Source organism: Solea senegalensis, linkage group LG2 (assembly GCF_019176455.1).
Source record: "Solea senegalensis isolate Sse05_10M linkage group LG2, IFAPA_SoseM_1, whole genome shotgun sequence".
Taxonomy (NCBI): Eukaryota; Metazoa; Chordata; class Actinopteri; order Pleuronectiformes; family Soleidae; genus Solea; species Solea senegalensis.
The window spans coordinates 18,731,112-18,756,728 of NC_058022.1; the positions used below are offsets into that span (position 1 = coordinate 18,731,112).

Sequence of the window (25,617 nt, forward strand, 5' to 3'; positions counted from 1 at the left end):
CATCCAAAGGAATATTACTTAATTGATTAGTAATGGACACGTTGGCACGTAAATTCCAAGCAGCATCCATCAGATGAAAGTCTAAAAATATTCACATCATCTGCTGTCAATTAAGCATGCCACTGATACAGTATATGTGTGTGTGTGGTAGGGTGGTTATCCTTCTCTTAGTAATGGGTATGAGCTCAGTTGATCTCATTTGTGGTTCATTAAGTGAAGGGAAATTACATTGATTTGTATTAACTTATTCATGGATTTTGTGGTGTAGTAGTGGGTTGCACTGTTGCCTCGCAGCAAGAGGTTTGCTGGTTCAAATCTCAGTTCAACCAAGTTTGCATGTTCTCCTCATGTGCTTTTTTTCTGTTGTTTCCTCCCACAATCAAAAAACATGCAGAAATGAACGGGACGCTCTAAATTGACCGGTTGTGAATGTGACAGTGAATGGTTGTTCGTCTGGTAAACTGGTAAACCTGCCCAGGGTGTACCCTGCCTTTCACCCTGCCAGCTGGGATTAGCTCCAGCTCTTATGTGGAGGATAAAGTGGTGGACAAAGAATGGATGAATGAATGAATGAATTAAATCATTGGTAATGTTGAATTTTACTAGGCTAAGTTGTAGGGATTAACTATAAGAAAACCTCAGTTATACATAAATCAGCAAACATTCCTGCATCTGCACTTAAAGTTTGTAAGGATGTGAGCAACAGTCCTATTAAATACCAGTCTGCCCTGTCCACAGGCTGGCCCAGACTGTTAGAGGCCTCTCAAAGTAGGCTGTTTGTAATTGAGAGAGGTTTATTTTAGAGGACTGGAGGATATTTTAAAATGAATAGGAGCATTCTGAATGCCAAGGCTAGCTGCAACAGCCCCGATTCTGTCTTGGTGATTTACACCACTGTGTAGTGTAGGTCTTCTAGAGGCTTTTAACATGAAAGGCTGAGCCTCAATTGGGATTGTGTACGTGATGAATTACCTGGTGGTTATGAGATAACATGCATCAAAGTGCCGCTGTCACACTCTTACAAAGCATGCACAGCCGTCACGCACAGAAAACAATACCTGTGTTCTTCTCACTCTAAACAAAGAATAAGTGATGACAGGGAGGGGTGGCAGTGTTACAGCACCTAGCTGAATTAAAGGGATCAGAGGTGTTTATATAACATATACGAGTCAGTGTTAGTGACAGGCAGAGGAGAGATCCGCTAATTATCCATTGTAACTTTGCCTAATGCATCAGACATCTGAAAACAAGTCTATTACAACTTGGTAGTACATATGTGAGTTGTGATGTTTTGAACGGTGGGTGCAAATGTTTAAAAACACTTTAACTTTACTGTTTGAAAGTTTGAAACGTGCTTGAATTGTAGTTGAAGTGCTAATGATTATCCTTTTGAGGTTTTTGTGCAATATTGAGACAGAGCACGAGCCTCATTTTCCAAAATTTTCCATATGACAAATACTTGACCCTTGATCATGTGAGCGTCCCACATCATGTGTATAATGAGAGTTTTTCTCACTTTGACCTCATACATGTGCATTTCCCTGCATTTTGTTAGTGACCTCACTCAGACCAACATACTGGAAGGATGCTGGTTTCCTTGCAAAGCTTTTACAATGAAGAAGCACTGCAGAAAAGCTATAATGGGTGAAACAGATGCAGGAATCACTGTCCAGTCTCAATGACAAGGTTTTCCCCCCCTGTCCACCTCCAGACACATCACCTTGGAGTGTCATGAATATTCAGCAGTGTCCATTGTTTATATATGCAGCAAAGATCAATGTGCACCCTCTGCATGCGAACAGTCTTATCTCTCTGTTACTGTACTTGTCGATGTACACTGCCACTGTATGCTGTTATTCTGTGAAGCAGCGAGATAAAGACATAGAAGTGGTGGAAATACTGAGTGAAATAAGAGGGAGCGCAAACAAAGAACAAAGCAAAAACTCTTCTCCAAGCTCACTCGAGATCTCTTATACTCACTGTTAGGCTCTGTTCTGCCCCTGGTGCATGGGCTAATGCTCAATGTGAATAAGCTGAAAATCAAACATTTTGACAGCTCTAAAAGTGAAACAACTCCCCCTTCTGCAGCATGCCATATAAATACTGGGTTTATGAGTTTGTACTCAATCTTTAATTGGCAGCAGAAGTTGACTGTGGCACTGTCGACCAAGTAATTTAATTCCAATTTGGTATCCCTCCAATCATTTCATTTGAACTCTGGAAATAACAGGTCCTTGATATATTGTTGAGCTGCTGTAATTGATAAGGAATATGATTTATACTAATCAGTCAAGCAGATTTTTTTTTATAGCACTTTCCATTCAAAGTTTAAGTAGTCACTCTTTACCCAAACTGACCACAAAGAAGATGAAACAAAAGTAAGAGACCAAGCTGAGGAAACACCAGCGACAAAATTGCGTGTGACTGGACAGAGTCAAGTAAAATAAATAAAACCATGTAAGACAATTACAATGATATAACAAAACAGATTCCATAGAGTGTGTAATGTAAAATAATATAAGATGGTAATGAACTATGAATAAAATAAAGTAGTATAGTATAGAAATCATTTGAAAATAAAACTGATGGTGGAGGAAATAACATGACACAAAAAACAGGACTAAAGGTTTAAATAAATCAGTAAAGCTCAGTTAAAAGCCAGGTTAAAGAGGTAGGTCTTAAGGTTGCACTTAAAAATATTGATATTCTCTGTTTCCCTCTGGTCTTCAGGAAGGCTGATTCAAAGGCAGGGACATGAAAAGAGGCCTCACCATGTGTTTTTTCTTTTCATTTTAGGGATAATTAAAAGGTCGCTAACTGAAGACCTAAGGCTTTAAGAGGGTTTGGTAAAAGAAAATGTGACAAATAAGTGGGTTTAAAACCAGTTAGTGCTTTAAACCAGTAAAATGATCTAAAAATTGTTTCTAAAACAAAACTTAAAGCAAGATATGAAGTTAAACAAATGACACAGTGCACCCCACGCTTCATATTAAAATCTGATCTCCTCATAAATGCCTCCTTAACATGAGAGTATGCAGGCCTGCCAGATGATAGACATTGTTTCCCCATCTCATTTAACATGGGTGAGGAGTTCATTGTTTTTAATCAGCTAATGCTCCACCAGGTTGACTTACCATGATATAGTCTCGCTAATGCTCGTATTGAGTGTCTCTTGTGCCGGAGAGCTGAACTCAGCCACTTACTCCATCCAACCCAGAGGGAGAGGACTTATAATAAAATACTTTTATTGGGAAAGCTTTTGCTAGCACATCAAGTGCAGTGGGAGGAGGAAGAGAGTGGGTGGGTGTTATGCGGGAGGGCGTATGAGAAGAATTCACACAGACAGACATTAACACTGGAATCGATTACATGTATGTGGGTTGTGGGTAGATTCATATCATAGTATGTGACCAGGAAATGCTGTATGTTATGTAGAGGGTGCATTTGCTTAATTTAAAGCAGAATCATGCTGGAGCGTGAAGAAGAGATGGACTCAGTGTGGGTGGATACCGTTTGTTTGTGTGTGTGTCTCTGTCTGCTTCTCGCTTGTATGCATAGACTGCATGTGAGAGCGGGAGGCGGACCAGTGGGTGTGCACACCAAATGATTCAGAGCTTCATGAACAGGATTCATGTTTTATTGGTATGGGCTCTCATAAATTACATGGCCCAGCTTTTCTGCTTCTACAGCACAGCGTTGTTGTCATTCTCCCGCCCTCTCTTTTCTTTCCTCCACTCACCATACGCCTTCATTTTTCACTCACACCCTTTCACATTTTTCTTCCCAAGCCCTCTCTGTTGCTTTTCGGTTACACTCTAAATGCCACCAAAATGTATTTTGTCAATAAATTTAAAGATGCAGTGTGCTGCTAAGAACGTTTACAGCTCAACCTACTCACATGGGTGTAAAGTGCAATATAGGGGGTCTCAGATGTGCAAACTATACTCGGTATGTTTACCTGTGCACCATGGGATTGTGACAAACCACAGAATTTACAGGAGTGTGCTTTGGGGAGCTTCCCGTGTGTTACTTGGCAACAGTGTGCTTGCACTGCAGAATCTGTTTCAGTTTTCTAAAGAAGCTCCATCTTTCTCAGTGTCCCTCTGTGAAAGCGTTTTGGTGTGTATACAAACAGCGGAGGAGACTAAAACGCAGAGTCAGAGGCAGAGTGAGGGGGACAGGATTACCTTCTCCGTGTGGTGAATCAACAGATGTGTCAGATGGGCTGATTGAACAGTTTGACTGAGGGGAGTAGATTCACCCGGTGCTGCCACTGAATCAAATCAATGTGCCTGCCACTACCACTTGTTTAGTTTAGGTCAAAGCCAAGTGAAAGGATAGGTGCTAGTGTTTTTCCTTCATATAATATTTGGGCTTTTGATGTATTTCCTGTATGTATACAGTTAACATTGGTCCTGTTTCCTGCTGTTGTAGGGTGGTTGGTTTGAAGAGCCTATGGATAGTGTTAATCTTTATTGTAGAGTTATTTGACCTACTCATTTGTCCGAGGCAAAAAAACCCCAACTATGTCCAGGTTACAAGCCACATTGTTCAACTCTGAGTGAAATTATAGGTCACAGATCAGATTTGATGGTTCACATTCATAACTAAGTGTCTTGCATCTGAAGGCGACTACCCTCTCGGACAGCACATACATGCACAAAATACCTTCTTGCAACAACAACAGAAAACATCATATTTGTGAGACCACACAGCATTTAAGTGGGAGATATGTAAGATAAGATGCACCTTGTGGGTAAGAGTTAAGAGACGGCACCCTCCTCCCCTGTTTGATTTTGCCATTTTTTGCCACAGTACAGGCTCAGCACATGCATACAGGCAAAACGCTGCCTTAATTCTGATATGACCTTTCTTTTTCATTGCATGCTCTGGTCTAGGACCAAAAATAGAGTTACTTCAGCCTCAGTTAAATGTATCTGTGGTCTGAGCTCTGTTTTGATCTCTACTGAAGGAAAGGCGCCACACTGTTCATCAGCTAGTTGTCAAGTTTGCCATGAGTCAGGTATACAGTAGGTGTATCAAGGCTTTTTTTGGGTAAAAACACCTGCTGTGGCTGTCATAGCAAACAACACAAGATAGAAATGCTCCTGATTCGAGTGCTTTTACTGTACTAGTGCAGTCATGTGTGCTGTGTGTTTTATTTACATCTTGTATTTTTTTTTTTTTATCAAAGTCGGCATGGCACACACTGGTACCCTTAGTAAGTCACCTGCTAAGTTTGAAGCCTGTCACACAATTGTTGACGTTTGGAAGTGCATTGGACAAGTGAACTTGCTGGTTGTGTTGGCAGCAGTGTTAATGAAATTCCTTTACCTGTGACTGGTCTGAATAAGAAGTCGCCATCATTTCTCCCAAACACCACTTGTTTAATGTTTTATGAATGAAAACTGCTGAGTGCTGTAGTTTCACTTTTAGATAAACAAATATCTGTTACATTCAAACCACTGTCAAATGAGGTCACACAATGCTGATTAAGCCTTTGAGCTCCACACCGCTCTCTCTATGTTTCTCATTGTAGTGGGTTTTAGATTTCATGTTGCCTGGTGGCATTCCCAAGCTGCACACAGGAAGTGCTTTGTTTTGTCAAGTCTGAGGGAGGCAACAGCAAATAGATATGGCTGCGAACAGTTTGGGGTACGATTGAAAAGCACCCATGAAAAGTTTCAAAGTGAATTCTTAGATTTTTGACAGGATTAACGCTTCTTGTCCCTACCCGCCCCTGCACTGCCAGTGTGCACACACAAATGCACCCTCTGTCAGGTCTGATAGTTTTGCTTGAAAGAGCACATTTTCAGATGAAGGAAGCATGATACAAATAACATTACATCGTTTCTGTTCATGAAGACCAAACAAAGGCGGAATAATAACATCAACAAGAACAAAAATCAAAAACAAAAAACTTAAGCACTGCAGCTTTAAGGTCATTGTTATACAATTTGGTCTGCATTTGTTTGTTCACTGTGCCTGTGGCAGTGAGGGATTTCACCAGTGCCAACAACAGAGTGATCAGTGATGCTCTCAGTAATCTCATCCTCATTGCTGTGCTATACAGGAGTATAACTGACCTCAGGTGAAGTGTTTTCTGTGCTTTCACTCTGTATTCTTGCTGCAGTGGATCGAGCCTTTGCATCAAAAGCTGCAGGAAGGGAAAACATACTCTGCAGATGCATGTGCACATATTAAAAACTGCAAATGTTCCCTGATGTAAACCAGCTTTGTTTTTAGCCCATGAAAAGGTATGATGAGACTGGTGTCACAGTAAGACACATAAGGTAGGACAATCTAATTTAAGCTTGTTGATAGGGCAGGAGCACATCTCCCTGAACAGAAATTGACCAGGTGTCACGGGGCTGATGGAAAGGACAATATGTTGAGTGTGTCTGTGCGTGTGTGTGTGTGTGTGTGTGTGTGTGCGAGAGATGAAGGTTTTGTGAGTACAGACGTTCGCGTGCACCTGCACTTACATATCCCAGAGCTCCCCTTTATTTGAGTGTTGCTATTTTTAGAGCCATGTCGAAAGGTCAACTCCTGTCAGGTTGAAAATACTAAAACAATGGTTTAATAGAACACATGAATCCACTGGGAAATAAAGACCAACTCTTTGTCATAGTCACTTGCTGCCTGGTTCACGTCATCCAAAACAGTACATTGTTGTGATGACTCAGCGCAATGTTCCTTTGACTGATGGGATTTCTAGGAAGTCGACTGTTAAGCGTGATGAATTGTTCATAAAACCTCCTAAAATGCACATTGATTGGCTTACAACTGCATGGAGTAATCAATATTGAGCGTCAATACACTATATTACAAAAAAATGAGAAAATCATTGGCAAGTATTTCAAGAACATGCCTTTTGTGCACCCACTTTTCTTTCCTTTTAAACTGACCAATTTTCTCCAGGGGAATAGGTAACAATTCTACTCAATACATTCAGATGATAAATCTTTGAAAAGAAAGCTGCTGATAACCCTCCATCCTTAAGATGATACTGCACAGATGACGCTGTATCAGCCTGAACACTGCAGGGTTTGAAGACACAGGCGCAGCAGTGGTGAAGTTGAATTTATCAGTGTGCAATTCATGGATACATTTGTTTTTATGCGAAAAATAAAAGGAAGCAAGCAAAACATTCACAGAAACCTAAGCATGTATACAGATAAATGGTAAAACATTACCCTATCTATTCTAATTTTACTTTTTATTTTGCAGTACAGTTCCAATAGCTAATTCAGTGGGGAAAAAAGCACGGGTGAAATAGTATTTAACTGTACAACAATGAAAAATGATCAAAGTACAATTCTGAAGTAAAATGTTTGTTACTTTCCAGAAGCGTCTTAAAGCAATTTATTTTATTCCTTCACAGAGAAAGTGTCTCATTGTTGAATCCACTGTAATGATTCATATTCAAGAAACTCGTTTTTTAAATTTGTTGAAGAAAATTAGTTTTTGTTGTGTGTGATTTGTGATGCTACGCGATCATTCGAGACGGGCTGTCAGTTTAAAGTAATGACCAGTAGAGATCATATAAGGTCAAATGGGTCAAGTTGCAACTCTCTCGTCATCATCTGCAGCTCTGTGATCTGCCAAAACCTTGTGCTTAAATATCCCGAGGCCTGCAATGAAAGCATGTCTCGTCCTCTTCGTCCTCCTCCGCCACCTCCTCTGCAAGTAGGTGTGAAGGAGGAGGAGAGTGAGTTCCAGCAGAACAGCGAAGGCCAGCATCCTTGTCCACGTTGCAGGATTTGTCCTGCCAATATTTGCACTCTTAAATCGAGTTCCAGTTTGTCTCACAGAGCAAGAAAATTACAGTTGCAAAAGTTTTTGTTGCATAAAATCAGCTTCCAACCAGACTTCTTTTTTTTCTCCAAATAATGATCTCTCCTCATCCTCCTCTTCCTCACATATACTTCAGACTGTTAAGGCGAGGTCCTAAGAGCAGGCAGGCGAAGACAGAATGCACTTCATTGATTAATGGGTTTACAGTTATGAGCATAGGAGAGTGCAGAAGTTAACACAGCAGAAGACAAACAAGTAAATTATTAATTATTATTATTATTTTTTTATTATTAATTTTTCCATGCACTGAAAGTCAACATTTCTCCACTCCACTCTAATCTAATTGTATGTACAATAGAACAATATTTCTGATTTTCCTCCAAGTACCACAAGAGCAAGCTCGCGTGCCACTGGTGGTACACCTACCACAGTTTGAGAACCATGGATCTAACACATGAAATGTGAATGAGTTAATATTCCTTCCCCATACATGGCCCTGAGCTCTGGCATCTCCCTTACACACCGGCTAATTATAGTTCACTGTAATTACAAATGTGTCATTTCTCATTAGGCCCGAACAGCAGACATGCAAATGAAACACTCTATTTAAAAGGCAGCTTTTAAACAAGATTTTACAAAGAATTAAACATCATTTCCTTCCATTTTAATTGTGCCTATATTTCTCATCATTTAACAATCCTGATTTGCATATATGTTAAACAGGCCCTATGGGCATAAATGGGATGCATGGTGTTTGCTTTGATGCCACTTAAGTTTCACCCAGTGTGCTGATTCTTTGCTTTGAATGTCAGACTGCTTTCTTGTCACCTGCTGACATGCACAACTCAGTTCTATGCCACGACCTTTGACCTGTGGCACACAGCCAAAGGGCAAATTAAGTCTGTGAGGTGTAAGAGGGTCACTGAGATTATTGTATTTGTAGTCATGTAAGTTTGTTGATGTTGAGACACAGTGGGAGTCACTGACTAATTAGGAAACAGCTAGTGTTTACCTTTTATGTTCAATCAAAAACACATACTGTATGTAAACTTGTTTACATTGACAGTAAACACCCCCCACTTTCTCTCTCTCTCTCTTCTCTCTCTCTCTAAACATTGACCTTGTCAGAGCCAGTAGTCCTCAGGGGACCAAAACCTGGTCTTAATGAGGCAGAACCTCATTTCTGAGGGACTGGTTAAGCTTAGGTCTAAGATTTGAATTGTGGTTATGGTTAATGTTTAAGGTTATTGATGACGATTTGTTTAGGGCGCAATGTCTTAACAAGGGTAGATATACAAGTGTGTGTGTGTGTGCTGTTATTATAGACATATTTATATCTTTGTGAGCTAAAAAACCTGTAAAAATATGTATATATATATATATATATTAAAGGGCTTTTTCATGGGTTAAGAGTTTTTGTTTAGGTTTAGGGTTAGAATTTTGTTTAGGTTAGGGTAAGGGTTAAGGTTAGGCACTTAGTTGTGATAGTTAATGTTAGGGTGAGGGACTAGAGAATGTATTATGTCAAGTGTCCTCACTAAAATATAAAGACATGTTGTTGTTTGTGTGTGTGTGTGTGTGTGCGCTATTGGAAACTGTGTCCTAAGGCTCCGATCTATATATCATGAAACCCTCTGTGCCATTATTGCATAACATATGGAAATAAAACCAAATACTTTTTTGTTTTCCTTCCACTACTCTTTATTTTTACAGCACCTGCAAGCAAACACATTAGTATGGACTCATTACTAACACTAGTTATTGCTCACAGTGCAGCCTCACTGCTTTCATCATACTGTTATAGGTTAATTGATACCTACTTTGTATTTATTAAAAAATAATCATGAGTTCTAAAGGAAAAGGATCGTCTTGACTGTTAAACTAAATATAGAAGTCAAGACAATGTACCAACATGGCATATTTACCTTCTCATAGATCGACCCAATATTTAATTCACTCGATCGCACTGCATTGCAAATTGCAGTTGATGGAGCTCCATTTAGTGGGAACTCTTATTTTTCTGTCTTTTTCAGGAGTCGGCAAGACTTCAGGAGAAAACACTTAAAATAGAGGCAGCAAACATATTTGTGTGCAGAGAACTGTTTGATCACCACTGTAATCCTGCAGCAGTGTCCTGCTGAGCTCTGCGCTGCTCTCTAGTGGCAGAAAGCTACAACAGCATTTTCCCTTCACAGTGGAAAGAAAGTGCCGTTTCAATGAAACATGCACTCTCTATTTAGTTTTACCACCAGCCCAGATATTCTTTGTTTTTAATACATTTTTACTCTTAGAATAAACATTAAAATGGACAGAACTTCAGGTAAATTAAATGTTATAGCCACACAGTATATGAATATAGAATAATATGAGAGTACTAATATAATACAGTCCCCGGTTGGTTAGTAATCGGCTACTAAATTTTTGTGAATCTTTCCTTTGTGTCTTTGCTTTTTGTCATCGTAAACGTTGATTTGTGGATGAAACAAAAACATTTGAGGACACTGCAATTTTGAAGATACGGTATTAAGATATGAGATATTCTCTGGCTTTCTTGTGACATTTAAGGGACCAAGTATAATTTTAATCATCAGTTAAAATAATTACAGTTGCCACTCCACCACATGCTTTTGTAAATGTATTCCATAATGTAAACGACATTCATCAAATTCATCCATTTTGTCCAAATACAATGTTTCCTTTTGAGAGCGAGCAACATGTTTCTAGTTATTAAATAGTAACAGTAAAGTAAATAAGTAATTCCTCTATCGTCACTTTGCACTTTTGACGTTGAGTGTACACGCATCTGAATATGGTACATGTGATTTACATTATCTTAGTGTGTTGTGTTGACACAAAGCAGCCATCTAACACAGTATTTGGTTCATTTTGTTATAAAATGTATTGATCTCTTAATTCTGGTCAAGTGTTCATATGGTGAGCACATTTTGAGCAACAGTTTTAAAAAGCATGTACGTAGTAGGCGTTTGCATGTCATTCAAAATAATTTGACGTAATAGAAACTATTACGATTAGGTATTACCATTAGGGTTTTCGTCAGTGTGTATCAATACACACAACATCAGTGTGTATCAATACACACAACAAACAACTTCCAGAGAGTGTTCAGTAGTGGTGATAAGCTCAGCCAACTGTAAAAGTATTAAATAAATATAAATATGTGAATATACATGAGCAATATTGTGAAACTACTGAGGAGTACAATGGCAGTTCTGAAAAGATAAAGCATAAACGGAAAGCTAATAGGAAACTCATATCCTTGGACACATTGTCATCATCGTGTGTGATGTGGGTGAAGTTAAACCTAATTGTGTGTTATTTTCACAGTGTGTTATATGTTGTAGGTTCGGATCACAGACACGTCTGACAGGACTGAGCACATCTCGGAACATGAGGAGTCTCTGATGTATCTGGCGCTGTGGTGACATTTGATCTGCGACAGTGTTAATGGCCGTCTGAGTGTGTGTGTGTGTGTCATAAAAGCTGCCTGTTAATGGCTGCTGTCAAACCCAAGGATTAACCCCTGACATCAGACTCATCACCACACTCCACGTAACACTGTCGCCTCCATCAGCTCACAGTCAAACACTCACATGCTCGTTCATTACTTGTGCAGTGGCAGGTTATCATCTGTTTTTTTTATTTATTTGTTATTTTTACTTTATTTTCAGTGCCACTGGCGTCGTAGAAGCGATATAGTGCAGCGAAGGTTAATGGCGATAGGCATCATAACTATAACAGACATCATTAGTCTCTCATTGTCTCTTGGGACAAACTTTATAGCTATTCTCAATCAGAGGTGGCTGAGGTTTACACACACACACACACATACACACACACACACTTCATTGAAACTGTATGGTGTATATTGTATGAAGACCTGAATGAAATATGAAGCATGCTATTATACAATGAGAATGCAATTTTTATGACTGGGCTAATTGAGAAGGTGACCTTTGACAGGCAGTGAAAGTCCATTAAAATAAGTCTTTTCAAAACACTGAATAATTGATACGTCCATTCATGACATAATGGTGCAATGGTGCCTCAAATGTTGTTTAAAGTATTACATTTTTCTGCTTTTATTTACTTTTAACTTTGCCTAGTGGCTGGTTAACTGAACTTGGTGGCACCATGTTTGGAAACGGAGGGCCAACAAATAACTATAATATCTTGATGTATTCCTGTAATGCCCCAAACATGATTTCAGGGTTCAGGTGTGTTAACAATTGGAAACAATCTCCAAGTGTCTTCAAATGTAGTCGGCATGTGTTTGGACTTTGGGAGAGTAGGAGGGATTTCTTGTAAAACATCTCTGGTGGCCAGCGCAAAGCTCATTTCCTCTTTCATGCTGTTTGATTTGGGCCTTTTCTGTGGAAAAGACCTGCCAGTGTGTATGTGGTTTGATAGCATGTGGTAAATTGACTGTCAGTGCAGTAATGCTACAGTAGGCAGGGATTCTGATGGGTCTGTTAGCTTCCTGCACCGTTTGTGGGACTGCAGTTTGACAGAACATGAAGTCGGAGTGCATTTGAAGGTCACTCACTTCTCCATCTTTTTATTGGAAGACATGAAGTGAAGTATCCAAAATATCTTTCATTATGGAAGTCTTTGTATGAACTATTGAATAACTGTACTACTGTACTGTCTTTTGTGGCATGGACATAAACTGTTGAAAAGTCTTCTTAGCTTTGAATTATCACAAAATCAATCATACAATTTTGTGAATTAACTTTTACAATGAAATTATAGTATTCAACCATTTCTTTCATTGGTTAAGTTTATTTGAGTGTACATGATGAGCATCAGTAGTGAATGTCATCGTACTTTGAGTGATTTGCCAATAGGTCAAAACAACTGATGCATCAGTATTTGCAGAAATGTCTTTTGCATTAACATGACGTGGTCTTCTGCATATCACATTTTCTATTCACAATTGGAGCTCGGCCTGACCTAAAATCACTCTTGTGATCATTCTTTTAAGGCCTTTTGGCTCGGAAATTCCCCAGGTCTTTCACCCACATCAGAAAATGATTAATATTAATGTGCATGACAACATAGTCATTTCCAAGAGGGCACCACCCATGCAACAACACATATATCATTGAGAGGCAGACAACGCAGCGATGCCTGCTCACACACCCATACACACTTGGTGTCAGCCTTCAGCTTTTGGAAGCAGGCCTTTTCCACAGGGGTTTGGTCTAATTGATATTCTCCCACACTGCCCGGGGCTTCTCCGAGGAATCTCACTCTGCAGTGCTGCTGACGAGGCACATTCCTTCACTGCTGCAGACTTAAAATAGGATCAAAGGATGGTGCTGTGTGTGTGTGTGTGTGTGAGAGAGAGCGAGGGAGAGATGCAAAGAAGGGAGAGGATGTGTGCGTGTCTGTATCCAGCATGTTGCCTCCTCAGTGACTTGTGGCAGTGTTTTGCCTCTGCATGTCTGGCTTTTGCTCGTCCTCTTGTGAGTCCCATCCCCATGTGTCTCATACATTTGTCTCCTTGATCGCATTAGTGTTTCGCTTCATCTCGAATAATGCACCATGTAACTGAGCTGTTTGTGATTTGGGCCATTATTCGGTTGTTAACCAATCACGGTTGCTGAGGAGCCAAAGAGCTGTGTTAAAATAAGTGGCACTCGTGCCTAATTCCTCTCACTGTAATTTAAGGCTGGGTATTTCCTTCAATCTCATGATGCACTATGTATCACAGAGGCCACCAGATGATAGATATTACAATATCCTATGCAGTATTTACTACAGCTGCTTTATTACTCTTCAACACCAAGAGCAAAGGACCTGTTTAAGATATGCATTCTGCTGCCACCCCTTGGCTTTATTACACACTGCATCAGGTAGTTAAGACTACATCACAGCATTTGCTGCCATATGAATTCAACAATCTGAATCTGTTTTTTTAACACAGCAGTGCTGTAATTAAGTGTGTATTTATGACGTGCAAGAGTCTGTGACTGCCAACTGCTTCAATATTTTCTGCCAAACCCAAAATAACACATCTCTCCAACTCTCCATCTTTGGTTTGTTCACTTGTAGGAATACAGACCCAAATAAACTATTGTGCTTTTTTTTGGGCAACAATTAAATATAGTGACTCAGCTGAATCAAATGAGACATTTTACACGTCATATCAACATTTCTTGTGACAAGTTCACAAACTTGAGGCAGAATTGTCACGCAGCAGCGGAGGGCAGCAGATTTGCTGCAGTGTTAGGACATTCATACAGTACAGTGTGTGTTTTCAGTGGCATGATGTCGCGTTTTTTCCAAACCTAGAGCACCACAAGCAGTTTAAACACCATCACTTTGATTGTATGTAAAGAAGTGACTTCATATCAGTTCAGAAATGTGAGCTGACATGTGTCAGTGGTTTTCAGAAGAAAACAAAGGGGAACATATGATCCTGCTTCACTGTGTTGCACAGCTCATGGATAACAGTTGCTTTGGTCTGACTTTATGTGGAGTTCAGCAAATTAAGTATTTATTCATTTATTTTTAAATCTTGGAACAAGCTATTTCTGAGTGGTGCTCCCAGTTTGAAGCCACTGGGTTTCATTAATGTCTCTGTCGGAGGTCTGCGCACCTCGGGCTCAGTCTAATCTCGTCTCTTGAGGATGGGCAACACTCCATCATGCTCACAACAGAGAGACTTATTGTAATGCACCTTTACATATTCCCCAGAGGCATATTTAGTGCAGCCTGTGGCAATTATATGATATATACAGTGTATGACTTTATGACAGTCTGCATGAGATGATGAACCAGCTATTTAATGGCCTGTAAGCGGCAACTTCATGTATCGACTACAACCTGGAAGTAAACCCTCTCTTGGGTTGTTTTCTAACCTCCTCCAATATATTATTCATTGACAGTGGTGTATGAGTGATGATGTTGGCCATAGAGCAACACTTAAAGATCACTTTTCATTTGATTACTCCAAGAAACTCTTTCATCCATTCATTTGTTGGCTGTTTTTCAGACTGCGGAATAGCTAGAAGGGAACTCTTGCACATGAGGAGCAATCATCACTCGAAACGCTGGCTTTTTCCTCATATTATTCAGTTATTTATTTTTCACTATATTCAGTGGGCATCTTAATTAAGTATGCTTGTAAAGTTTAGTGCAGCTGCTAATAATGTGAATGATACATTAGTGTTTCAGTAGTGAGGTGATACTTTAAACTGGACTGAATTCTAATCTTCTAGTCTTCCCAGTATTTTTGGTCTTTTAGAAACACCTCCTCCCCCCATGTGCGGGAGTTTTTTCTGGGTTCTCCAGTTTACTCCCATAGTTCCATAAACATGCAACATGGGGATTAGGTAAACTGGACACTCTAAATTGACCATAGGTGTGAGAGTGATGGTTGTTTGTCTCTAGGTGGCCCTGTGATGGACTGGCGATCTGTCCAGGGTGTACCCCTCCTTTCGTTCTTTGTCAGCTGAGATTGGTGTAACTCCACCTGCGACTGTCATGTGGAGGATAACACTGAGATCTAAACACCACTATACTGAGAAACAGAGAGTCTGATGGTCTGCTTACCGTCTTACGTTCCCATTCAGAATACAACTTAAATTTAAACCGTTATTCCACGTTTAGAATTTCAATTCACATCATTATCTCCGTTGTTCCATTGTGAGTATAGTAAAGGTTGTTAAAATCATCATTATCTTGTCCCACCTAGTAACTGAAACGAGAGAGAAGAGTTGTCAGCTTATTATATTCACAACACAATATGCATTTCCAAGGCCTGTCTCATTGGCGGGAACCATTTTATCAGGTGGCGAGTCTCTAAAACCACATATTTATGATCCTCCACCAGAACCCTGACACCCTCCCACCCAAAGGATCTCACAGCGTACTCTTTATTCATGAACACTTAATAAAAGCTTGCCATTTTCACTGTGCACATTTTCAAGCTCTTGCAGTCATCTATCATAGCTCCAGATATGAGTCTCATCAAACAGGACCCATACACATGCACTGAATACTCAGAGTGCATAAACATGCTCTCTAAGCTTTTACTGCCTCAGTCCACGGACTCTTGATATTCAATAATTAAACTGCGGTATGAGGAGAGAGAGAAAAAAAGAGAGGGGGGGAGGAGGGGGGTAAATAAAAATGCATAAATCATTGCTAAGAAAAATCATTATTCAACGCAAATTAAATTAACTCTCTGTCTTTGATAATACAGTGTAATTTGATCCGAGTAGTTAAACTACTTTTGTTTCACCAGGCCTGAGAAGTGCAGAGTCCCATTGACTGTTTTTCCTTATCTGGGTGGGTGATAAAAGAACATGGCCCTGAGGCAAAGTATTTATCCCGGTTCCACTGGGTGACATTTGCTTTGTCTCAGCTGCAGGACATCTAACTAGCAATAATGTCATTTCCTCAGAGGAGATTGGATTACAATGTTCTGACCTGATGAGGCTGTGGCTTCACAAGTCTGCATCAAATCCTTCTCTGTTTTCATTGCCATGTTCTTCATACAGGACAAGTGTGTGTGATATCATATCCCATGTCATTCCGTGTTCAGCATGTTCTGATAACAGAGGAATGCAGTGTGATTTTCACATGCTTCTTCTTAATGACTGGCTAATTTCTTGCAAATTGCATCCCGAGGCAACGTTTAGTCCGGTTTCATTTGTGTCGTGTCCAAATGTGTTCACCGAACTGCCTTTCTCTGTGACCCACAATAAAGAATGCCTGAAATCTTTAAGGCATTTGTGAACAAATTAATGTGAACAGCTCAGGGCTCACTGTCAGTTCACCGTAACCATGTTAGCCTAGAAGGGCCAGTATAAATTGTGCATTAGTGGTCAGAAAGAAAAGGTCTTGTCTTAAAGCAGTTGGGAATGGGACTACTATGGACCCTCATACGTTCACGTGTAGGAGGAAAAAAAATGTAGGTATGTGCATCCTGTGAATATTAGGCTTTGATTTGAGGTTTTTGATTTCTTTTTGTTTACACTATGCATTGTAGTAAATCTGGCTTATGCTGTGATTAGACTTTTGCATGTGCATGTTTGTGTTATATGTGGAAAGCATGTCTGACCATCATTTAGTCTCATGCTGTGTTAAGATGAAAAAGGTAAAAGCCACAGTGCAAAGTCTCTCCCTTCTCTCCAGTTTATCCACATCGCTGTTTTTTCTTTATTTATGAGGATACTCATAATGATGAAGCACGCCAGTGACAATCCTTGCACCAATTGATAAATAATATGTAATACTAACACTGTGTAAATTCCAAAGTAATTTTTCTTTTACTCTTATGTAAATGGATCCCAGAAAAAACATCTTTTGCCATATTTTAAAATACATTTTAAGCCAATTTCTGGGGTGTGCTGGAGGAGGCTGGAGTATTATCATCATCTTCATTCAACTATAATAACCACAACAATATTCAATCATCCCTTTTGAGCTGTGATTTCACATCTGAGCAATGCAACATCCGCAGACCTGCATGGCGAGCATTTCTGTGAACAGAGAAACCCTCTTTGATGCAGAGCCGTGACTGTGACAGTGCTGCTCTTGCAGGTTGTTGTGGGTGAGGGACCATTGTTGAGCTGACAGTGTCCGCTGCTGGCTGGAGCGTTAACTGCAGTGACTCAAACAGCAGCACAGAATGGAAGGCTTCTCCGTGCAGCCATGGGACACAAATTCTGTATCCACCCACTGCACATGTACACAAGTCAGTGGAGGGAGGTGACAGACAAGGGAAAGGCATCTATATATCCAGCGCACATATTGTAAAATGTCACATGAGGAGGATCCCTCACCCCAGAACACAGCTCTATTCTGAAACAGCATTATAAGGATTTTATGTGTATAGTTTTATTTTTGTAAAAACAATATTTCTTGACCCACTGTTTGGGGACAGCTTACGTCATTCTCCCTGTTTCTCTGCTTTTTAAATAAACAAATTACAAACGGCCACTCACTGTGATGGGAAAAAAGATGAATAATGTTGCTGTTTGTCTGTCTTTTCAATTCAACCAACATAGGTCTATTCATACATTGGTACAGCTCAACAGGTTGTGCCTTTGCATGAAATGAGTCGGTGCACACCACAAAGCCGCACTCCCCTGTGAGCTCCAATGTTTAATTACAGCCACAAACAGCAGATGGCTCTCTTGAGTTTTAATGTCTGTGCCTGTGATTGAGAATCAGAAGATATTCAACCCACCGCAACTGAACAAAGCACATTTTATCTCAGCGTGGCGTCTCGTGTGTAGAACTGACGAGTACAAATCCGCATTTAAAATTGGTCAACGAGGTATAATGGGTGAAATGGTGAGCACTGACTGCATCTCCACTTGAGTGTGGTTTATAAATGGCATGTTGTGTTGTGTGCATATGTTCATGAGGACAAAGAACATATAAGCCATTGGGTTGGAGGACATGTTGGCTGATCCACTCAACTTTAAAGGGCTTTTTCAGAGTTAAATCTTGGTTTTGGGGTGAGCATTTATGTTAGAGTTAGGCTAAGGATTAGGCACTTATTTGTGGTGGTTATGGTTGAGGTAAGGCGCAAGGCAATGCATACCTATGAGTGTCCTGTGTGTGTATTCAGGTGAAGGTTATGGTGCCCTGCTGAAGTGAAACGTTTCCGCTCCTTCCATCTTTGTCCGGCGCTGTCCGTGGTGCTGAAGCCGCACAGCTAAAGAATCTCATTATCAAGGGGTTGAAATTACAAATATGACACAACTATGCTTCTTTACCACACAGCACTGGTATATCTTATGTCATGAGATAGAGAATACATTTATGATATTTGTCTACACGTCTGATCGTAGTAGTGAGGTGACAGTACAGTGTCCTGTAAACTCAGGTCAAGATTTGTTTTGGGTCTCTGTTATTTTGCCGAATGTAATGTACAGAATAAGCAAATCCGACCATTTAATGGCAACATTCAAACCGTTTGATTATTCCCCTTCAAGCGGGGGCTTGGTGGTCGAGAGGGAGGGAGTTGGGAAGGGCGGATGGGGGGGTTGGCATCCTCTTCTCCTCCTCCTCTTCCTCGCTCAGGCGTAAACTAATGACTGCTAAGGACTTGTTGATAGGGAGGATCTGTTGATCTGGGGTATACAGACTGAAGCGAGTGTCCACCACTTATTAGATGCTTTTTTGTATGTGACTGTGGGAAAGTGAATTGCGCTTTGCATCAGTTGCGTAAAGCCCGCACTCTTTACGCGCGCTTTGCCAAACGCTCTATGAGATTCCACTGGGTCGAGCAGTGCGCCGATCGCCGGGGGGTTTAAGTTTATATATTTGTATGCAGCCAGTCACACAACGCAGACGTCATCCTCACAGGATTCAGATCAGCTTTGGTTATGTTTTTCCTTTTTTCCTCCTCTTTTTTCTTCTCACCGCCTCCCGTCGCGCCCACCCGCCTGTGTTGTGATTGTGGACTACGGAGAAGAAAAAATGTGTTTTTGAGAACGTAATCCGGCAAATCGGCAGGTGCTGAGTGCAGCCTCGCATTCATTTCAGGATACTGCATCCATTTATAATCACACGATTGCGAATTTCTTTGCATCTCTGCAAATGTGTGGCTGTTGATCAGGCGCTGCACTTGTCCCCGTCGCGGGGATCGCCTCCTGCAAACTTGGACTTCGTTTCGCCCGAGCTGCTGTGCCTTCACTCGGGCGGTGATCCTCAAAGGAGGCGCCCGTGTTTGCCTGATTGCTGGCGGCGCACATACACACACGGGCGTCCCCGCTGCTATTGACTCAAAACAGCGACTTCTGAGAGAGCAACCTCGTCTGGTAGAAAGAGGAGAACACGGAGGGTGAAAAGAGGGGAAGAGTGTGCATGTGCTGCGAGGACGCTGCAGCCGGTGTTGGACATTTAAAGGAGGCGATGCAACTGAACATGCAACAGACAATGAACAAAAACATCACTTTGCAGGTATGAAAAAACCTCTGAATTCTCGCCCCGCGTGAGTTCGGCGTTTAGCTCTCCACCCGGACCATGATCAATGATACATGTTTGGAATTACGCATGAAGTGATTTCATTTTTTTTCCCCCCATCATGTCCAAGAATTTTTCGAGTGACGATGACCGCTCTTTTACCATCACAATGATCATGTAGTGTTTGGACAGAACAGACGGCCAACTCATAGAAATACATCTGACATTTTGACATCACGGAACGGACCACTTAAGCCGCCACCATGGGACTGTGACCCGGGCTGCCAGGCATTGAGAGGCGGCTGTTTGTATAGTCTGTGCTCCGTGTCCAGACTGGACCTGAGCAGTTGTGACATTTTGAGCCATGGCTGCTGCTATCGCGAGTGGACTGATCAGACAGAAGAGGCAGGCACGGGAGCAGCATTTAGACCGGCCCTCCACCAACAGACGGAGGAAGAGCCCCAACAAGAACAAGGGGCTCTGCAATGGGAACCTGGTCGACATCTTCTCTAAAGTGCGCATCTTTGGCCTCAGGAAGCGGAGACTACGGAGACAAGGTCTGAGAACTTTAGTGTGCAAGATGAAAGCGTGTTGTGCATACATTCAGCCACTGGTTAAAACCGAATCACACATTCAGCAACAATTAGATTCCAACCTTTATCGTTAAGACATACATAGTATTAGTGAAACCGTCGCCAAATAAACCTCTGTGCGTAAAAAGTTAAATTGAGCGCAAAATGCACCCTGTTTTGCCATATGGTTGAAGAGAACCTGTCTCTAATTTGCATGCAGTCTCAGTCATGTGACAGGCTCCTGACGAGTTACACCAAACGGTTCTGACAGGTTTACCGAGCTGTCACCTGGGTGATTCCACAAAAGGGCCTGATCATTATGAAGCACGATTGGCTGAATTGCCTACTACATAAACACTCCACTAGAGCCAGAAATGAAGCTCATTTACATGTAAGCAGAAAGGTCAATATCTCCCACGGAATGGAGGTTATACGCCTTTCAAACATCATCCTGTCTCATGTAATTCAGCAAATTCAGGGACCAGTGGCCCCTGATTGCTCCAGCTCATTTTCACTCCACTTATGAAATGTCATCGTTTGCTCTAATGTGACATGTGTGAGCGTTAAATAGCACCGTGGAAAGTTCTTTCTCTGCTTGACTTTCACTGCCAACTGCAAGGACATTTTTTCATAGAAAAAGAAAAACATATGGGTGAGAAATTGGTAATACAAAATGTTTCCCCCCTTGTTAGTGAATGATGAAGGTGGCTGGATGTTCCTATTGGATTCATCATGCATCAAACCTGTTGCACCAAGGCAAGCGCAAATCTAATCTGATTAAACAGCCATGTCCATTCACGCAAAAGTAGGATCACAAACATATTCTGTAGTAGTTTTAGTCTTACCTTGTTCACAAAGAACATTTTATATGACACGAGAGCTGAACATATATAGCCCTTAGTGATTATGTGGATTAAAGGGGCTTTGATAAAACATCCTTTATATAACAGCACATCACATCTGCATGGGTCACGCGTGCATCAGAATGGCTTCCTAATATCGGCCATCCTCCAGGCTGCTGTTTCCCTTTTGGCCAAACGTCTGCATTCGTTAACTACCATGAATGTGTATGTGGCTGTGGGCTCATCTGAATATGTCGTTGGTGTCCAGAATCATATGTCACAAGAAAAAAAAAAAAAAACCCTGTAAAGCTTTCCTGTCAAAATTGTAGTAAGTCACCCTGCACTGGCAGCCCTGAAATGACTTGACGGCATCACACCTGCAGCCTCCATTTCACAGAACAACCTGGGGTCTCCTAGAACCACCAGAATAATCATAAGCCACAGTAACAGTCGTAGCAAACGGGTCTTTTCTGAGGAACACTCCCACTGACATAGAGATTAAATTAAGGGCCAAGCTGTTATTTTATCCTAATTTTTGAAGTGCTAATCAGAGTGAACATTTTTCTCTTGATTTAATATTGCATTATTTGTGATTAGAGGCCTAATGGGAATAAGCTTCATTAATTCCAGCCTCAAGAATACAGGAAAAGTGTAGCAAGTGATGTCAGACTTTGCTGTCGGGTGGTGGGGGTTGGGGGGATTCAGGAAATACTGCTCATACCACTTGCTGTATTCACGAGCTCTCCTTTTTCCCTTCTTCCCTTTTATACACCATGTTATCACAAGAGCACACATCTTATAGAGACTAATGGTTCATGGTTTGGCGTGCCTTATTTAATATTGGACCCCAAAAGGGGGATATATATCTGAATGCACTGGCAAACTTAAGTGTTGTGAACACGCAGACAGACGCCCTTATAGTTGTCTTCATTTCCCCAGTGGGAAGGGTGCTGGGCTTCCCCCCGTGTCAACTCAGCCTTCAGAGAACAGGGCACATTTCTATCCTTCCAGACTGTGATTATGTACTGAAGTCAGATTCGGATGCCAACTGAGATCTGTCAGGATGAGGGAGTGCATGTGTCTGAGATGTATTCTAACACCAGTTTCCCCTCAGGCTTTCAGCATCGATCTTTTGAGCGAGGCTCCAGATTAGCTATTCTTACAGGCTGCATTGATTGACACTGACATCAATTGTGCTTTTGAGCCAGAGCATTTGGGTCAAATTCAAAGAAAGTGTTACCATAACTATCAAAAATCAATACTAACAACACTCATCTTCATTTTGTCTTCTTTAATTTCGGAAGTTGCAATATCTGTCTGCATAACGGACTTGATTTAAATCAACAGTGTAGTTACAGACCTGGATGCATTTGCTGTGTGCACAGATGTGATTTTCTGACCTCTGACTGGAGGGAATGTCACTCGTCATATGAGCTGTTATTTAAAATCATCCATGCATTTTGACAGCAAATGCAGAGCTAGTGATCACACAGATTTTATTTAAAGAGATTAGATGTGAGTTGTTAATCCTATTACACACAAACCCGGTAAGTGAGCTTGGGGAGGAATCCAGTTTGGGCTCGTCCATAATCTCAAAGCTCTGGCTCTAATTATCTCACTAGATTAGATCCACAGATCATTGGATCACGTTACATAGATCAGACTATTAGATTATTTTATATGATCTGGAAACTCATTTCAGGTTATAGCTCTGTCGGGTGTTTATTCAAGAGTATGTTGGCAAGACGCATGCAGTGCGTCATCAGTGAGCTTTCAGAGCTGTCTGTATCAGATGAGTTATTGTTGAAATGTCAGAGATGTTGATGTGAGTGGAATGAGAAAAGGGTGTGAGGTCCGTAGATTTATTTTGCTCGATTAAGCATTTCCATGACAACGGAACAATCAACACAGAGGGGTTTTACCTTTACAGGGTGGAAAAGCCTTTGTGGTTTTTTCCAGAAACACCAAAGTGGGTCAAGCAGGGCTGACAACAGACTACAACTGCTGCTGCAGCTGTGCCCGTTTGTGTGCGCGCGCGAGTGTTTTCTGTGCTCTGTTTGCTTTGCACTGAGCACAGCATGTGTCACACATAAGCAGAGACAACAGACTGGAGTTGAACGAGGGAAATGTTTTGTCACTTTGAGGGGCACTACCTTCTGGTGACAGCTCATTTTTTATGCAGAGAAAATATCTGCTCCACAACACCACCACCACCACAATTTGATCATTCTGATGCTTGTTTCTTTTTTAAAGAAAACCCCTCCCGTTGCTGCCAAACCACATTTCTTGTGCTCTTTTTTTGAAAACAAACTTTTAGTGCAATAGGAAAAAAAGGCCAACCGCAAAGGAGGAAGTGAAATCTTTGTTTCACCATACTGTATATGCGAATATTTAGACAGAAACTGAGGACAAAACAAAAGCCAAGGAGACAAAAACGGAGGACGAGTCAAAGACCTTCTCAACTGAGGGAATTTCACTGTGAAGTTTTCAATGTCATTTATTGAAACAGTGCATACATCATGTCTTAGAATTGACAATCCGTCTCAAAAAGCACGGAACCTTTCCTCTGTAGCTTTCCATATAACATTTTTTTATAAATCGCCTGACTCAGTGTTTTATATACAATGAGACTGTGTCCGCCTGAAGTGAGACACTGATTTTGTGTAGTGTGAGAATAAATTACAGATTCATCTGAAGCCCATTATATGGCAAAGTTTGACCTTCAGTGTGATTTGTATGAATGGGTTGGCAGCTTTGTAAGAATTATAAAAGCAATTATGTCATAATCATGTATGGACTACCTTTCATGAGTGATGTTAAACTGTCAGCCGTAAATGATGCCCGTGGTATTTAAGGATGTGATTGAATTGCAGACTTTCAACCACACACCCTTTATTATGGGATCATATGTTAACTATCATAAATCACAAGAGATCTATCTCACACATTCTCCTATTGCTTTATGTTTTTTCCTGTCAGATTTATTCAATTTTGATGAATTACCCTAAAATATACCGATTTTCATCTCGCTCGATGGCTGCACCTCGAAATACTAAAGCTCGAACCTGGAGGGGAAATCCGTTTGTGTGTGTGTGTGTGTGTGTGTGTGTGTCTGTGAGATATATAGTGGCTGGCTCACCCCCAGGGAACACAGCCAACATTACGTGATTTATAGCTGGATGATGGAGCTAAGTTCACCTCCACACATGCACACTCACAGAAACCCACAAACTCAAATGTTCACACAAATACATAGTGTTAATATAGCCTGCAACCCGGTATAACCAGGTACATAGTTTTATTAATTAATTAATTATTACAGATTGAAACATACAAAATGAATCTCAGTAAATGCACAAGTTAAAACAAAAAATATATTGCAAAGATATATTTGAATAAAAAAAAAATGTGTATTCATCATCAAGAATACAAAACAAAGGTTATGTCTTTACAGCTTAATTGTATTAAAAGTTTTGATTTTAGGTTGCTGCAGTACCATTACATTGTTTTCAATCAGGGCAATCAATTGATGGTCCTGGTCTAACAAAGTAAAGTAAAATGTCCAAAGTCATCGGCAGTATATAAGTTCATTTGTAGGTAGACATAGTGCATTAGTATTATACCCGCACAGTGACATCTGTCTCTGCATCAGCTCACTGCAAGAGTTTTGTCTGTGTGAGTGTTATTGTGAACCAGAGAGTTACTGTCATCATCTTGTCAGCCTGCTCAATGTGCAGCTGAGGCGCTATGACAGTCAGATTCTGCTTTAGCCACCTTGTCATTGTTCTGGTAAGACAACAAAGCCGTGCTGCTGAGTGCCGTTATAGCAGTATATTGTTCGGTTACAACAGCAGGGAGGCATTTTCTTTCCTCTTCAGGCAGCAGGGAAAGGTCTCAGAGCTATACCTAATGTCATCACCCAACAGAGACTGCCTTGAGCAGTACACCGAAAAAAGCATCTCTCTGCCCTTAGCAAGACCTCTTGAGTTTTCCTCTGTGGCCATGCTCTCTCTTTATTTTCATTCCCCTTCTCTCTTTCTCTCTCTCTCTCTCACTCACTCACTCACACGTGCACACACACACGTACATGCACACGCACACACGCTTGTCAAGAGCACGGTTTAGGCTCAGGTGAAGTTGATTGTTCATCTCCCCAGGGCTTTCTTAGAATGAAATTTGGTGTGATAGCTGTCTCCCCAGTAAGACTAATGTTGATGGTATATGACCCCCACACACACACACACACACACACACGTGCACAAATACCCCTGCACAGCTGGAGCACATGCAGTACTTTCCTTTTATTTGCATGCAAGTTAATTAAAATGTATGTTTTTCAGTTTCCTGCTCTCTTTTTACACGTGACACATTTTCACTCTCACGTTTCTCCCTGATATTACAAACCCACAAAATGCCAATTAAATTTGAACAAGACCAGTTGGGCTGTAGTGGCGCCG

At 40.9% G+C, this 25,617-nt stretch overlaps 1 protein-coding gene across 2 annotated transcripts in view; it reads left to right on the plus strand.

Annotated features, from left to right (window-relative positions):
* fgf14 (fibroblast growth factor 14) overlaps nucleotides 1-25,617 on the plus strand; it is a 102,874-nt gene that overhangs the window by 45,685 nt on the left and 31,572 nt on the right. Inside the window, exon 1 of one of the 2 annotated variants that reach the window (XM_044016047.1) lies at nucleotides 18,867-20,303. The exons of the other annotated variant lie outside the window; for it this stretch is intronic. Within the exon in view, the coding sequence (XP_043871982.1) occupies nucleotides 20,111-20,303 (193 nt within the window). The 5' untranslated portion in view covers nucleotides 18,867-20,110. Of the gene's footprint in view, nucleotides 1-18,866; nucleotides 20,304-25,617 lie in introns of those variants that run through there. 2 annotated transcript variants of the gene reach the window in all.